This window comes from Urocitellus parryii, chromosome 8 (genome assembly GCF_045843805.1).
Source record: "Urocitellus parryii isolate mUroPar1 chromosome 8, mUroPar1.hap1, whole genome shotgun sequence".
In the NCBI taxonomy this organism is placed as follows: domain Eukaryota; kingdom Metazoa; phylum Chordata; class Mammalia; order Rodentia; family Sciuridae; genus Urocitellus; species Urocitellus parryii.
The window spans coordinates 67,046,565-67,065,081 of NC_135538.1; the positions used below are offsets into that span (position 1 = coordinate 67,046,565).

General features: G+C 32.1%; 1 protein-coding gene across 7 annotated transcripts in view; it reads left to right on the top strand.

Annotated features, from left to right (window-relative positions):
- Epha7 (EPH receptor A7) overlaps positions 1-18,517 on the top strand; it is a 164,805-nt gene that overhangs the window by 44,778 nt on the left and 101,510 nt on the right. For all 7 annotated transcript variants that reach the window (XM_026392745.2, XM_026392742.2, XM_026392743.2 and 4 more), the window contains exons 4-5: positions 12,835-12,990; positions 13,813-14,148. In XM_026392745.2, the coding sequence (XP_026248530.1) occupies positions 12,835-12,990; positions 13,813-14,148 (492 nt within the window). The remainder of the gene's footprint in view (positions 1-12,834; positions 12,991-13,812; positions 14,149-18,517) is intronic.

The window sequence follows — 18,517 nt, forward strand, 5'->3', positions numbered from 1 at the left end:
TTTGTTTTAAACATTTTTTGAGACTCTTGTAGAAAATTGATGATGAAAATCCATGTTGAACGACTTTGCAAAGAACAACTCTTTATTTTATGAAATGAAGATAATTTTTTTCTTTTGAGTTTAGGTTCTGCACATAATTTTTACATAAATATGTAAACCTAAATGTATCATGGGATGAAAAATAATCATTGATGAAACACTCAGAAATTCAAATTGTTTGTACTGAATATAATGAAATATTTACTAAATATAATGAAATCTAAAACATTTGTGTATTTCTTGTATTTCTTGTTCAGATGAAGTTTACAACTTATACTAACCTGCCCTTGCATTTTGCTGTTGCTGGATCTACCAGTAACCTCACTGGAAAACATTGCAATAACTGCCACAAATAACTTTCCAGTTTAAATAAAATTGGTCAATAATATGTTCCTACCCATATTTCCTGTATGTCTGACTGTGCTGTGTAGTTTTCTCACTTAACATTGATGAAGTGCTACGCTTTGGCAGGAAAGGTGACTTTAGAGTCTGTGTTCACCACTGAAATAGAAATAATTAGGCAGTTGTGAAAGATAAAAATTAAGCACAGTGTTTATAATTTATAGAAGTGATTTCCTTTGAATAGCAAGTATTTAGCTTAAAGTCATTCAACTGGTTATCCATACCATTTAATATTTCTGATCAAAATGGTACTGTAGTGTTTAGACATCATAATATTTGCTTTTTAGTTGATACACACCTTTTTAGTCCATTGCCTAGCACTGATAGACAAGCAGTTGTTAGTTGTTTGGTCAGTGAATGCTTCATTTGGCTATATTTAGTTAACAATTAACTTGTTTTTCTACTACATATACATTTAGTTGTGGGAACATGACTTAATGGTTGTCAAGGATAGAAATACTAGGTTAGATAAAAGATATTGCATGGAAATTGACATTGCAAAATACTCATATGAGTTAACAATTGAGTGCTTATTCTGTAGTGGGCACTGTGCTATGTTCTTCATTGAACTATATGCTCCAATTGACAATTTTAGGAGGTAGTCTTATTCATTTTTCCATTTTGGATATGGGGAAACTTGATTCAGAACTAAAGCAAATTTACATAAGTCACACAGCTAGTAAATTCTAGAAGAGAGACCAAACGCCTCTTTTATAAAAAGAACAAGCTGTACTGCTTCATTTAAATGACACCTTAATGCTCTCACTCTTAATGAGTAATTAAAAAGGCATATCACTCAAAATATATTATCTTTTCAGAATTGTTTTGTAAAATAATTGTGTAAAAACAATAGTACTGATTTTTAATTTTTTTATTCTAATTTGTTATATATGACAGCAGAATGCATTACAGTTCATATTACACATATAGAACAAAATTTTTCATATCTCTGGTTGTATGTAAAGTACATTCATATTATTCATGTCTTCATACATGTAATTAGGGTAATGGTATCCATCTCATTCCATCATTTCTAACCCCATGTGCTCTCCCTTCCCCTCCCACTCCTTTGCCCTATCTAGAGTTTGTCTATTCCTCCCATGCTCCCCCTCCCCACCCTACTATAAATCAGCTTCCTTTTATCAGAGAAAACATTTGGCTTTTGGTTTTTTGGGATTGATTAACTTCACATAGCATTATATTCTCCAACTCTATGCATTTACCTACAAATGCCATGATTTTATTCTCTTTTATTGCAGAGTAATATTCCATTATGTATGTATACTACATTTTCTTTATTCATTAATATACAGAGGGGCATCTAGATTGGCTCCAAAGTTTAGCTATTGTGAATTGTGCTGCTGTAAACATTGATGTGGCTGTGTCCCTGTAATATACTGTTTTTAAGTCCTTTGGGTATAGACTGAGGAGTGGGATTGCTGGAACGAATGGTGCTTCCATTCCCAGCTTTCCAAGGAATCTCCATACTGCTTTCCATATTGGCTGCATCAATTTGCAGTCCCATCAGCAGTGTATCAGTGTGCCTTTTTCCCCACATCCTCACCAACACTTATTGTTGTTTGTGTTCTTAATAGTTGCCATTCTCACTGAAGTGAGATGAAATCTTAAGAGTAGTTTTGATTTGCATTTCTCTAATTGCTAAGATGTTGAACATTTTTTCATATATTTGTTGATAGATTGTATATTATCTTCTGAGAGGCATCTGTTCAGTTCCTGGAACCATTTATTGATTGGATTATCTCTTTTTTTGATGTGTGGCTTTTTGAGTTCTTTATATAACTTAGAGATTAGTGCTCTATCTGATGTGTGAGTGGTAAAATTTTGCTCCCAAGATGTAGGCTCTCGATTTAACCTCACTGATTATTTCTTTTGCTGAGAAGAAATTTTTAATTTGAATTATCCCATTTACTGATTCTTGATTTTAATTCTTATGCTATAGGAGTCTTATTAATAAGTTGGGGCCTAATCCAACATGATGGAGATTTGGGTCTACATTTTCTTCTATTAGACGCTGTGTGTCTGGTTTAATTCCTAGGTCCTTAATCTACTTTGAGTTGAGTTTTGTGCATGGTGAGTAATAAGAGTTTAATTTCATCTTGTTGCATATGGATTTGCAGTTTTCCCAGCATCATTTGTTAAAGAGGCTATCTTTTCTCCAATATAAGTTTTTGGTGCCTTTGTCTAATATAAGATAACTGTATTTATGTGAGTTTGACATTGTGTCATCTATTCTGTACCATTGGTCTACCAGTCTATTTTGGTGCAAATACCATGCTGTTTTTGTTACTATAGCTCTGTATTATACTTTAAGGTCTGGTATAGTGATGCCACCTGCTTCACTCTTCTTTCTTAGGATTGCTTTAGCTATTCTGGGTCTCTTATTTTTCCAGATGTATTTCGTGATTGTTTTATTTTTTTTCTATTTCTGTGAGGAATGTCTTTGGGATTTTGACTGGAATTGCTTTAAATCTGTATAGTGCTTTTGGTACTATGGTCATTTTGAAAATAGTAGATTTGCCTGTCCAAGAACAAGGTAGATCTTTCCATCTTCTAAGGTCTTCTTTAATATCTTTCTTTCGTGTTCTGTAGTTTTTGTTGTAGAGATCTTTCACCTCTTTTGTTAGGTTGATTACCAGGTATATTATTTTATTTTATTTTTTGAGACTATTGTAAATGGGGTAGTTCTCCTAGTTTCCCTTTCAGAGGATTTGTTACTGATAAACAGGAATGCCTTTGATTTATGGGTGTTGATTTTGTATCCAGCTACTTTGCTGAATTCATTTACTAGTTCTAGAAGTTTACTGATGGAATTTTTTGGGTCTTCTACATATAGAATCATATCAGTGGCAAATAGTGCTAATTTGAGTTCTTCTTTTTCTATCTGTATTACTTTAATTTCTTTCGTCTAATTGCTCTGGCCAGTGTTTGCAGAACTATGTTAATAGAAGTGGTGAAAGAAGGCATGAAGGCATTCTGGTCTTGTGATCATCTCAATTGGTGCAGAAAAAAACATTTGACAAAATAAAGCACCCATACCTGTTCAAAACACTAGAAAAAGTAGGAATAACAGGGACATATCTCAACATCATAAAAGTTATCTCTCGTAAGCCCCAGACCAACATCATTCTACATAGAGAAACACTGATATTTTAAAAGAGTAATATTAACTTGTAAATGATATCATATTTGTATGGAAAATCTATAATGACATTTCTCAATATTTTCTTATTGAATGAATAATAATTTAAATTTGCAACACATATGGTATTGTAAAGAATATTAGAAATGTTTGAAAATAAGCTTGACAGTGGCATAAATATTACACTGTCTGAAATCTTTGTAATGTAATTGTAGTTTAAGAAACTTCTTCATAGAAGACTCCTGTTCATAATTGCATGTGCTCAAGAAAAACTTTTAGTACAATAAAATATTACTGTTACAAACATTCCACTATTTTTCAGTTGCTAAAAATATGTCATATAACATTTAAGTTTGTTAAGCTTGCTCCCCCTAAAATGTTTTACAGTTTTGCTGTAGATTTAGAGTAGAATTAATATTACTTTTCATCTTAAAACATATATGTAAAGTTCAATTTAAAAACATATGTGTGTTGGGGCTAGGGGTGTGGCTCAAGTGGTAGCACACTCACCTGGCATGCGTGCGGCCCAGGTTGGATCCTCAGCACCACATACAAAGTGTTGTGTCTGCTGAAAGCTAAAAAAATAAATATTAAAAAAATTCTCTCTCTCTCTCTCTCTCTCTCTCTCTCTCTCTCTCTCTCTCTTTAAAAATAAACACATGTGTAAACGTTTTCTATACATATTATATATTTTAGTGAATCATATAATTTTCACCTGATTTTAAAAAACCACTCTGTATCTTTATCTGCATGAGTTGAAATGAATGTGCGCATCTTTGGGAACCACATCTATGCAGGATTTGACAACAGTGTTACAGAGCTAGACATGATTCCTAGGCAGAGAGAACCCTGAGAGGTAACTGACACTGTCAGGGATACCATGCTTTCAGGATGACTCTTCTGGAACCTGCCTTTCATACACTTGCTGAGGCACTACTGAAGGACTAAGTGGGTGTATTGCACATTTGATGATGGTTGTTTTATGGGATGGAGTAATAGGATATATACATGGTTTTAAAATAACATTTTTTTTTCTCTCTTTCTCTTTTTTTCTTTCAGTACTGAGGATTGAACCCAAGAACACTCTACCCAAAGATATATTCCCAGTCCTTTTTACTTTTTATTTTGAGATAATGTCTTGCTAAATTGCTGAGGCTGTCTCCTGCCTCAGCTTTCTGAGTGCATGGGATTACAGGCATGTGAGAGTTCATCCAACTTAAAGATAGCATTTAATTTAAAAACAATCATTGCATAGTTTAACAGCTAGATAAATGATTGCTGTGTTATTATTAATACAATCTTTTCAGATAGAAGCATAACAAATAACTACTTTGTCCATGGTACTTGAGAGTAAATAACAAGAAAACAAGGAAATTGAAGCTCAGTGTGAACTATGTTCTACAAAGTGGTGGAATATATTCGAACACAGATACTTTAAGTTAAAATCCACCTCTGTTTTTATATTTTACATTATTTCTTAATCAAGTCTAATATTTATAAAACAAAATAAGTAAGATAAAAAAGATAGGTAGAACTTGACTTTCTCCTTTTAATAATCATTTTGACTGTGACATCAGAATTACGATGATGTTCTAGTAATATAAAGAGTGGTTTAACTCTGGACCTTAATAATATTCTTAGAATATTCTATCTTGATAGTTTAATTAAAATGTGTCAGGCTGGGGATGTGGCTAAAGCGTAACATGCTTGCCTGGCATGCATGCAGCGATGGGTTCGATCCTCAGCACCACATAAAAATAAAATAAAGATGTTGTGTCCACTGAAAGCTGAAAAATAAATATTAAAAAATTATCTCTCTCTCTGTCAAAAGTAATAATAGTAATTAAAATGTGTCTATGTGAGGCTTTGTTTTATATTATTTTGCATTATAAGTCTTAAAAATAAAACTTTTAAATATTTCTTGTATATGTTTTATTTGCACCATATAATATCAATAAAATTAACTGCTTAATTAAATAATGCCTAACAAACACACATACACAATACACATTTTTAATGACCTGAAATGAATTTTTATTGTAGATTTTAAAATTCCCAAACTGTTTTCAGGAACTTGGTTACCTGATTTCACAACTTTTATGTTCTGCATATTTTCTAAGCTCTTGCAAGTTAGTTGCAAGTGTAATATGGATGGTGTCTCACAAACTATAATACAGTCATTACATCATGTTGTTTCTATCCTCCCTGCCTGCTGTTCATTCTCAACGTGAAAAATCATAGCATATCAGCGACAGGAGGTCTGGATTTCAGACGGACTTTTGTAATTATTCCCACTGGGGCACTGTCAATAGGATTAAAATACAGATTCTGGATCTGTCTGTCCCAGATGAGGTCAGCACTTTGAGCAGTGGGAGTACTATTTCTACAAGCTGTGCTCTCCTGTTTGCCTTATAGAAGCACAGATATTAACATGACAAAAATATTTGAAAGCTCCTATGGAAACAGACTGGTTTTGCCTGAATTAAGTAAAATGTCCATCTGTAATAAATAAAATAACAGCATTCATTAGAATCCTCAAGTATGTATGTATGTAGATTCTACAATAACATTAAAGCCCAGAAAGTTTCAATTACAGAACAATCCACTTATAGTTCATAATTAATAAACTCTTTGCAGCTGTGGAACTGTGGCCGGAAACATCTGCAAAGCCTCATATTTTACACAGACATATATAATTCCTCCAGAAAAAGTTCAATTGTGCTTAAACTCACAGGTTTGGAAATGGAGTAAGACCTAAGGAAGCTGAGTTTAGTTGTATTCAGTTAGCTCTCGCAGGGGAGGCAGAGTGGGAGTAGGTGGGTGAAGGAAACCAGCTCTGTCTGACAAAGTACTGTGTGTAAAAAGTAAGAATGTTTAGGAGCTAGTCAGATATTCAATTACAACTATTTTTATATAATGAATAAAAAAATCTCTCCCAAATATACACATAGTATTGATGAAAAGCTGTTTCTTTTACATTATAAAATTACTATTCATTCCTCAGATAACATATAAACTATTATTTACACAACTCTAAAAGTACACACCAAATTAATAAAAGAGTAACAACAATGCACTAACATTGTTTCCAAGTTTTTTAATCACTCTGGGTAATTTTTTTGAACCTAAATACAACTTTATAAAAATAGCTCAATGGTATACATGTTAGAAAGATACAATAATTTAGATAAGATTTGCTATTTTATTAATGTTTTTAAATGTTCAGATTCAAAGTAACATTATTAACTGGGTTTGTTATGAAAGCTCAGTTGAAATGTAATTCACATACCATAGAGTTCCCCTATTGAAGTGTACAATTTAATGGTTTTTAGTAGTCATAGAATTGTAGGATCATCACTACAAATCAATCTTAGAACATTGACATCACCCTGAAAATTAACCCTGTACTCTCTAACAGTTCCTTGACATTTTTCCTTATATATTCATCTCTAGACAACCAATAATTTATATTCTGTATGTATAAATTTTCCTATTCTGAGTATTTCATGTAAATGGAATCATACAGGATAGACTCTTTTATGATGAGATTCTTTTTTGCAGTCAGTTCTCAAGGTTCATCTGCTTTCCTATGTGTCAGTGTGTTTCTACTTTTCATTGGCAAATAATAGTCATCCATTAGTTGATAGATATTTGGGTTGTTTCTACTTTCTGTCTACTATGAATATTCCCATGTGAGATTTTGTATAAATATAGATTGTGATTAGTCTTATATATACCAAAGATCGGAATTGTTGATTCTTACATTAACAAGTTTTGGCCTTTTGAGGAAAACTACCAATCATTTTCAAATTGGGTATACTATTTTACATTCCCACCAGCAGTGTAGGAACTTTCTAATTCCTCTTTATTCTCTCTAGTATTTGCCATTTGCTTTTTTATTATAGTCATCTTACTAAATGTGGTTTTAGTTTGCACTTTCTTAATGTCTAATAATGTTGAGTGTCTTTCTATATGCTTATTGGCCATTTGTATAACTTCATGGAGAAACATCTATTCAGATTTTTTCACCTACTTTTTGATTGGCCTATGTATGCATTTTAATTTTGGTGTTGCTATTTTTCTTGCCATTTTAATTCATTAACATTCTTGATGTTATCTCATTTTACCTTAAAGTTTCATGTTGGTGACATTTTATTATCATTTGCCTTTAGAGGCTGATAGTTTTCAGAAGAGATCTGGAACTTCCAGGATGTTGGTTCTGAACACCTGGAAGCATTTTGAAATATAGAAACGTTCAGACTCAGTAATAATTTAATGATTAATATTGAGTCAAAGTAACACACACACACACACACACACACACACACACACGCACACACATACTGGAGATTAAAATCAGGGGCAGTTAACATCTAGGCCACATACCCAATCCTTTGTTATTTTTATTTTTCATTTTTAGACAGTGTCTTGCTAAGTTGATGAAGCTGGCTTTGAACTTGCAATCTTCATGCTTTAGCCTCCTGAGGAGCTGGGACTACAGGCATATACCACAGCACCCAGCCAATAATGTCTTTTCAAAGATTCACTGATGTGGAAGCTATGGAGAACAGCCAACTAAGATATAGATAATCAGAGTACTCTTGTCCAGAATAATGGCAAGGATGTTGGTAATAGAAGTTGAAGCTTAAGATTTTTAAAAATTGAGAGCCTGTTGAGTACCAGCAAGTAATTTTTGTTTTAACTGTATAAGAAATCTACAGTTACATAGAATTTTTAGGACAAGACTGTGGGAAGGGAATCATTAGAAATAATAATCACATAGGATGTCACCCAAGCTTACCCATATGAACCAGGGCACCTCTGATTATTTGCATCTGCATTTAGAAGGGATGATTAATTTTACCTAATTATGTACCCTAGATGATTGGAAATTACTATGCAGCTTTTCAGATGGTCTTTAGATTGTTCAGTTAGAACAGAGTAGTTGTGACAGTACCATGATTGTCCAATTGACTGCCTGAAGCCTTTACAGACTCTGAGGCCAGATAGCTGTCATTTTAATACTTGTTATGCATTGAAGGCAATAACCTTTAATAACATTGAAGGTGGAATATAGGATTGTTAGAAGAATTTAATAGAGAATTATCATACAAACTTTTAGTGTCAGTTTTCTTACATACTAAATATTTTGCATTCAGAATTTTGGTGCAGTATTATTATTCTTAAATCATTAAGGGAAATTCTCTTGCCTTTTGTTTTCTTCTATAAAGAATTTAAATCCCAAATATTACTTGAATCAATTCAGTTGATATATAAGGACAAGGTATTCTTATTTAGAAATAGTTTAATATAATCATAATAAGCTATACTTTTCATAGTAAATCTTGCAGATCTTTTAGTGTGCTACAATGAAATATATTAGATATATTATAGTGGATGACATTGTTACTGTCTATTATACAGAAGTTTCATGTGTTTCCTAGATTCTCTCTCTACCCCTTTTTTATGGTTTTTCATTTAAAGAACAGAATAAGCAGTAACTTGCTTACCATGTGAAATCTGATAAGATTACAGTTTGTGGCTCTGGAATAACAAATTTATTTTATGTATTCAGGCCTCAAAGACTAAAGAACAACCAAATATGTAAATGTCAGGCCTTTGTGTTCACACAGAAAGATAGTATTATTATATAACAGGGGGGAGATTTTTTTTTTACAAAAGTAATTAAATATTTGAAAGAAATTCCATACATATTCCCAATCTTCATCAATATAGCACAATGTTAATACTAAAACAATATGTAGATTAAAAAAATCAAAAAGCATCCAAAGGCAGGAAATTGAAATGTTACATTTCTTATTTTACTTTACTGTCGTGAGTGTGCTACATCTATTAAAAGTTGCTTCAAGTCCAAGTGCTTTGAGCAATTTGAGAAATACAGCAAAGGATGAAAAATTTGTAAGGCTGCTGTTGCACAATTCCTAGAAAGTTTTTCTTATATACTTAATAATTACATGTAAAGGGAATTTATCTTTGAGGTTTTGGAAGGCATTTACCTGTAAAGACTTTTTCCTAATAATTTCTAGAAAACCTGCTGCATTTATACAGGGGAGAAATCGGCTGGATTTCCGTGAAGATTTTTTGGGTTCAGTTGGAGAGCTGATCTAATGCTCCCTTATGTGTATAGCTCTCAGATATGCGGCTTCACCAGGTTTCTCTCATTGAGTATTGGCCTCTAGCTCTTTTGTGTGGATATCTTATCACTATTTCTAATTTTAACAACATCTGTTACTTGCTTCACAAGACTCCTACCACCCAATTGCTCAGTATTATCCTAAGAGACTCAGCTTTTGTCTTCACATCTTCTTGGCTTCACTTTTAATACTCCTGCTCCAAAGTTTTGTACTTATTTTTAATAACTCTGAATTGGTAGTTTCTTTAGAGGTTAAAATGAAAACTGGCTCATTACAACTTATAATTTTCTATATTAACTCAACAGAAACAGAATATTACTTTAAAGAAAAAAAGTTCAAGACTTGTCTGGTATTGCTATTGTCTATTTAATGATAGCTGCACATGTACTCCATAATTTTTCAGGTAGTAATCAGTGCCAAAATTCATGGTAGAATTGAGAATGCCTATTTAATAGCACTTCTTAAGGTGTGCCAGGATATTATTTTATAGTTTTCTAAGTTAAAATAATAGCTTTTAAATTAGTGGAAATGCATGGTAAAAGATAGTAAAGATTCATTGAAAATTATTTTAAAGTAACAAAGCCCTTGATATCCATTAAATAAATGCCAAAATTTGGCTGATCCTATAGTGAATAGCTTATAGTTGTCAGTAGTCCTGTGTCTTAAATCCAATTTTAACATAGTCATGTGGAATTATTTGAAGAACTCAGGTTACTTTTTATTCAAATTTGTATTCCCATCTGTTAAAAGGAGAAGAAAATTTAATGTAATTGGAAAATTGAGTGATAAGAGTTTCATATTTCTCAACAGTAGTTATCACATATATGGAATATATATGCATATATGTGTGCATAGATATTTTTGAAATCATTTAAGTTAAACATTAAATGAACTCCCTAATTCATTGGGAAAATGGAGACTTGCCATTGCCTTTATTAAGAGGCTTTTATTGGTGATTCCATTGGAAAGCAGTAGTTTTCTTCATACTAATTGTGGAAACCTACCTAATAAATGTCAAATCATATTGTCATTGTGGTTCCCTGGTTCTCTGCTCCCTAACCTCCCTAAAAAATAAATAAATTCACATATAGTCTAATAAAATACACACACAGTGTATCTTTTCTTTTTTTCTCATTTTTTCTGTTCTGTGTCTCCTTTACTTCTCAGACCCTAAAATTTCAAACTTAAGGTTGTAAGTAAAGCATTACTTTCTCTGATTTTTGGCATAGGATCTTTGATCTTTGGCACAGGATCTTTAATCTTTGAATATAGATAATACATAAAATAAGCTATGGTGGATATTTAAAGAATAAAGATTTTTCATCTTGAGAAATTTAGCCAAATCCTTTGTCCCTCCCCTTAACCAGTCTCTAATGTGCCAAGATCCCATCTGTAGGTGTTATAGTTTTGTTATCATATTTTTATAATTTATCTAATTATTTTCTCTTAGATTTACAGTAATTGCTACTGAGAATATGTGAAGAGGCATGATGCTTCTTCATCTAATTTGTTTGTAATTGTTATCCATTTGTATGAATTTTGAGAAGCCAACAAAAGGTAGTTAGCAAAATGGCTTCTGATCACAGCACTGGATTATGCATTTACAATAAAGTGGTGGTAGTTCTGCATATCTAAGTGTCTGTGTATCTAAGAGCTATATATCTATGTTATCTATCACACTATAACTCATTTTAATTACATTTCTCTAAGTTATATAACTTTGATCATGTAAAATAGTCTTCTTAGAGCATAAATAATGATTTTGAGCTCTCAGATATATTAGAATTATGTATCAATTATTCAACATGTAAGCAAAAGTAAAGAATGAGTAACATTTTTTTTCTGGAGATTATGCCATCTTATCTCATCTCAAAAAATTGATAGGATTTTTCCCACTTCCCACCCTATAGGAGTGAAAATGTAATTAATTTTCTGACTAATGCCCAAGTAAAGGACATTAAATAAGCTTGCCAATAATAAGTTAAAATTTAAAACTGAGTTGATAAAAAATATTCACTACCTCTTCTTTGTGGATATGATTTATTGTTTTATTAAAATTGATGTTCACAAATACTTAAATAGATATTCATTTAATAAATATTAAGGGTATACTAAATTCATTTAATATATTCAATGTAGAATATCATCAATTAATAAAATAAAAAAATAATGAAAAAATTAAACATGCTTATTTTTTAATTGAAGATCAACATAAATACATAATATGCCGGGATATGAAATCATACATGGATAGCTAATTTAATATCAGAATCTAAATAAATATGAGCAGCTTCATGAGGAGGTGGCAAACATCAGTATCTCAGTTCACTGCTAAGAGCAGTTGCTGGGTCAATGTGACTGAACCCTTAACCTCTCTTAGCACAGGAGAGAAAAGGTTATTATATCTCTAGCGTGGATGACTTTCCCTATTTCTGGTGGTTTAGCCATCTGCTATACATAGGATTTTGTTATCTTTTGTAACAAAAGCCACTCACATGTGGAAAGCAGCCTGCTTGATAACTTGCATGGTTGAAATTATATCTCAAAGTTCTTGAGAAGTTGGGTACAGATAGATCTGTCATATTTAGGTGAAAGATTTTACATCTTATTACTAATTTGTTAATTAATATTATACTAGTATTTTTTAATGCAAGCCAAGTTAACACCTTAATAAGTTAATTTACAGCTACAGGAAACTAAGGAAACATAACTTTGAATGTGGTAGTGTAGACTTACAGAATCAATTATTGCTGAAATCAAAGTTAAATTTGACTTAAATATCTACAATAAATATTCTAAGATTTTTTCTAAATAAATTAGGCTAGTGTTCAGTTTTGCACTGTAGTCTTTGAACTATTGCCAAGTAAAGGTGCAAGTTTGGCTGTATCATTTTGTTTCCATTATTTTATTTTAAGATGTATTATAACATTGAGCTATTGACACATACTAAAACATATCTTGAAAAACTTGTTTTTATAAAACAAATTTGATACTTTATTCTTGGCTAAATGTTTCTATTTTATTTAAACACTCTATTTACTCTTATGTTCCTATTTTCACTTTCTCTTGCTCACCCAGCCTGTGGCCGTGGGTTCTACAAATCTTCCTCACAAGATCTTCAGTGCTCTCGTTGCCCGACCCACAGTTCCTCTGATCGAGAAGGATCCTCCAGGTGTGAATGTGAAGATGGGTATTATAGGGCTCCATCTGATCCACCATATGTTGCATGCACAAGTAAGTTCATGATGTGAAATTAATAAAGGGCTTTCAGAGCCCTTCCATTTAGTTGTGAAATGACTGAAAAAGCTATTGAATTTGTAAAAAAAATTGTTAACTGTTCTTAAATATTCTGGAAACTTTTCATGAACTAAGTAATATAAAATAGGTATATCATATCATTTTCCATGTAGTATTCATTTCTCCGAAATTAGGATATATTTTTATAACATTTTCACATGTACTTAATAGAAATCATAAAATTAAAAGTTCTTAGAGCCTTGAAGGGATATGAAATGTGATTAAAATTAATGTTTTCTGAATTAAAATCACATTGCTAAATAGAGCAAATCGCACATTGGTGTTTCTATTAAGAGTGTTTTAGAGGCCCAAATCCAAAGCCAGTCCTGCACATTACTATAAATTATTCCTGAGCACATTATGAATGAATAAATGTTTTTTCTGTTATACGGTTAAAAGGAAAACTATTTTTGAACAACTGCACAACTGTTTTTCTAGGTGCCTTAACTGTTCTTTTTTTAATTGCTTGGAAGAAAAATAGCTAAAGACAGTGGCAAAAGTACAAAGACAGTTGTTATCCTGTTTTCATTTTGACATATTAAATGGAAAATAAATAAAGCCTCTTGCCAAGTGAATTCAAGGAGGCTTTTATATAGCTTCTCTAGTAAAGGTAGTGAAATGTTTATTGTGAAAGAAAGCATTTCAGCTAGTTTCCTCTTTGGTAATTGGGCCACTAGCTTAATAGTCCCACATAGATTTTGTTGTTCATTTTGATTTCTCTATTTTTGTTTATTCGTAATTTACTTTTGGTTTCTAAAGGGCCTCCATCTGCACCACAGAACCTCATTTTCAACATCAACCAAACTACAGTAAGTTTGGAATGGAGTCCTCCTGCAGACAATGGGGGAAGGAACGATGTCACCTACAGGATACTGTGTAAGCGATGCAGTTGGGAGCAGGGCGAATGTGTGCCCTGTGGGAGTAACATTGGGTACATGCCCCAGCAGACTGGATTAGAGGATAACTACGTCACTGTCATGGACCTGCTAGCCCATGCCAATTACACCTTTGAAGTGGAAGCTGTGAACGGAGTTTCTGACTTGAGCCGATCCCAGAGGCTCTTTGCTGCTGTTAGTATCACCACGGGTCAAGCAGGTATGTTTTGTGTTTGTCTTTATGGAATGAGCAATGTGTATGACTGTATAAATACGGTTTCTAGCTTGTATATTTACTTAACACTGCTTGATTTCTCAGCTGGTTGATTATTTACACCTTTAACGTTTTTCTCCTGTTGCCTATTAAGCCATTACTGTACTCATTAACATCTCCATAGATCTTGCCTGAGAAATAAAAGGGGATAAGTTGTAAACCAGTTAAGACTGCTATTAAATCAAACAACTTTTTTGAAAGCTCTAGAAAAAAGTGAAAATATTGGTCAAAATTAGGTAAAGGGATGTTTCTCACATTTTTACCTTTCGTGAATGATACATGCTTATAATCATAATCTACATATAATTAGGAATAATGAAAAGAGTTGGCTTACTGTCTTACATAATGTTAATAAGCCCTATTTTACTGCGTAGAATATAATATATATAATATATGACAAGTCTGCATTTAAATATTCATGAGGGGATTTTAAGTTCATCAGTAGATTTGTGATCATATGAATGTCCACAATATTGGAATAAGTACTTGGCAGATACATGGGTTTCAAAGAAATGGTAATGATAATTGTGAACTTGTAGCTTAGTATAAAATAGTTTTTATTTTTTTTTATTGTAATTTGAGGTGTTCTCCCTAGTCATTCTTTGTTATGGTTAAGCATTTTCAGGGAAATACACACTCGGAAGGAAGTTTCAGAATCAGGAGACTTCCTAATCTTCAGAAAATCCTTATTACTTCAGCAAGTTTCAGAAATCAGCCTTTCTCAATCTTTGGAAAAATTCTTGTGGCCGAAGGATGAGGCTCTGTAGTAGATGTAGCCAAGTGCTGTCTTACTGTCTTGAGTGAAGTTGGACCTAGACTAGAGTAGGAGTTGTGTGGGCATCCTGGTTTGGCTTATCATGAGGTCTTCTTGGTCTTTGGCTGTCAATCTTAAACCGACCGTTATTATCCAAATTCCTGGACAAGTACTAATCTAGTCTTCATTTCTATGCCAATTTTAACAAAATGTTGCCTCTTTAAATTACATCTGCAAAAAGAAGACTGTATATTCTCATGGACAGATGAGTGGGTTCTTATTCTAAAGGTTTCATTCTGACATTTATTTTAAAAGACTGTTTCACATCAGATCTCCCATGTAAGAGCAGAGATCAAACATAGAAACTTAAGATTTTTAGTAACTCAACAAAAGAAATAGCTGAGGCTGAGTTAACTGACTTCTGAACTTATTCATTTTGCCAATGGTATTTACATGGTTTTCTATTAAGATGCTTTTGTTAGTAGATATTTTCACCTGTGTTTCATTATATTGAAACTTGTCATCATAAATTTATAGTGAGTGGGTTGAAGCATTCTAGGTTTGTGACACTGACATTAGGGCTATGTTTTGGAAGCATTAATAGAAACTCTTGGGTCTATTTCACTAGAATAACTTTCTTTTATTCCTATTAATACCAAGAAGTATTTTTTTTAATTTTTAAATATGACCCAAAGATATTAAACTGATACCACAAATAGAGTTTGTAAAATATTTTTCTTTGTTTTGGGTCTCTCTTTTTGCTCCTTAAGTGTCTGTTGCTTAATTTTTCAAGTTAATACAGCATGGGCTCAATAGGTCACACATTTTCTCTAACTTCTCCTATCAAAGTTTTCACAACAGTAAGATAAAGTATCTTTGAGTGTTGATGCTTTGCAGAGTAGGAACAAACTTGGGTACAACTATATTACAGTGAATCCCATTATGCTGTATGATTAATATACCCTTAGAAAAGAAAAGAGAAAAATTAGGTTTGGTAGTTTTGGTCTTTTTTTCCCTTTTGCTTTGCTACTTTTGGGGGGTTAATGTAAACATGAAAAAAACTAGATTATGAAAATAACAGTACTGTAAATATAAAAAAATATTGAATCATGCACTTAAAAATGAGTGAATTTTGTGCTTGAGTGAATTTTGTGCTTTGTGAGTTATAACTCAAAAAAAGAATAGGGAAACATGATAAACATAACAACTTTATAGAAAAGAAAAAAATATAAAAAAGGGTTAAAAATTAGGTGTGTACTTTTATTATGAAATATTAATTCATGATTGTCTAGTCTTTACTATCTCTCAAATGCTAAAACCCATGAATTTACACTCACTTTTTCGACTTTCAAAGAAGAAGCACATAAACAAGACAGTCTATGTGATAATTTATCATAATTTTGTTAGTATATTATGATTTTACATAATGATATTTTAAAAATTTTATAGAAAAAAATTGGCATACATTGTTGAATGTCATTCTATTCCATTTATATATTTCCTTCTAACACCAATATTTTTCTTCTTTTTAAAAGGAGGGATGATTTAGAATTCTGTCCAAGTTTATTACTATCCAGAAAACCTTGAGATCCTCATTCTCCATGAAGCAAACAGCATCACTTAAACCTAGTTTATGCTGCCATTGCTTTGATTATGAATTTAAAACTGGATATTTGGTGATTCACTTCATCAGCAATCCACTGATGCCTAGTATAAAAAGGCTTATTAAGTGTATCTCCATGGGTCTGGAAAAAAATTAAGAGAAAGGATAGAAAATAATTAGCCAGTGCTTGAGAGATACTGTGTATACTTTTTTCTTTGGAACTACATTGAAGGAGGGAGAAATTGATTTTTGATTGGCCTATAAACAATAAGACTATTATCTGTCACCAATTATCTTAATCAATACTTTTAAGCTTAAGATGAGACTCATACAGAAGCATACTATGTGAATATTCATATTTATATAACTTTTATATTTAGTTTTCTGGTACATAAGACTTACCGAATTTGCTGAAACATATTTTTTGATATTTTTATTAGAAATTTTATTCTAATAATTAGAAATTATATTGATTATTAAGGTGGGTGTCACAGACATCAAGCCTATGTACATTGGAATTACTTATTACCTATGTAAATGAAGAGGAAATCATATGCATTTGATTTATGGCATTATGATCTTCATTCTTACATTTGAAGGCAGTCTTAAGCAAATACATAAGAATAGTAAGGACTATTTAAATTGTTAAGGACTATTGACTGCTACTTTTTATTTGTTTAGTCTTCCTTTTTGAGATAGACAGGTGCCTGCACTGATTTTGAACTCCTGGGTTTAAGTTGTCCTCCTCTTAAGAGAGTATCTGTGTATCCTCTTGAGTAGCTGAGACTATAGGTGCTTACCACTGCACCTGGCTGAATGCTATTTTTACAGACTAATTCAGACAACCATGAAACACCATGGTGAAACACCATCAGGGAATGCTGAGGACACAAAAGCAAAGAACAGTCCTTCGTTGTGAGACCATACTGCAGCAGACATGCACTTACATACAAAAGTAATAATAGTACACTTGACTATATGTAATACATATTGAGTGAAATACAGAAGCATTGAAGATAGGTTTCTTTCTGTGGTTAAAGAAGAGTTACAGAAAAAGATGCCAGTTGATCTGGAGTTGCGGGATGGATATAGTTTTGCCATATGAAGGACAGTAAGTCATACTCTAGACCATTAGGAGAAACACATGGTTCACCCAATTATGAGATTGTAAATTTGATTAAAAACCTTCCACAGACCAAGTGCTGTAGTGCACAAAAGGTTTTCGAAAGTATAAAGTTATTAAAAAAAACGATCACCTGAAAATTATTACCTCTTTCTGTTATATTTTTGTTCACTCTAAAATTATTTAAGCAGTTCAAATTTTTTTTAACATTGTTAGTAAAGATGATGCAAAATTATACAATGTGATCTCTCCCCAAAGGAACTTATGGGATTTTTAGCTATCTTCCACATCAGAAACTGTGTCATGTTTATATGTGTTACCACCATCTAGCTTAATTCTTTCCACATGCAAACTGTAAAAAGAATGTTGTGTAATTAAAACCAAAGGGAAACCTACTCATATACAAGAAAAATTAAATGATTATATACGTGTGAAAGCATTGAGACAGTGTTCAAAAAGACATAGTTTGGTGTTAGCTGACATAATCACATGATTTTAGACAAGTTATTTCTTTTGAACTTCAATTTTCTCCTGATATAAATGGCATAATAGTTTTTGACTCTGCATATTATAAAAGCTGTTTGTGACTCAGTAAACATTATAGTTATTAAAACAAAAATGGTGTGTGTGTATATATATACATATATGTAGTATAAAAATCATAATAGCAATAACAATTACTGTTTATTGCACACATATTATGTGCCTGATACTTTTTAAGTGTATACTTGAAAAGAGTGTCAAAATTGAGTCACCTAACTTCTAAGGCCTCATGTAGTCTCCTAGACAATCAAGAGGCATAAAATAATATAAAACACCTTGTCTTTCAGCCATA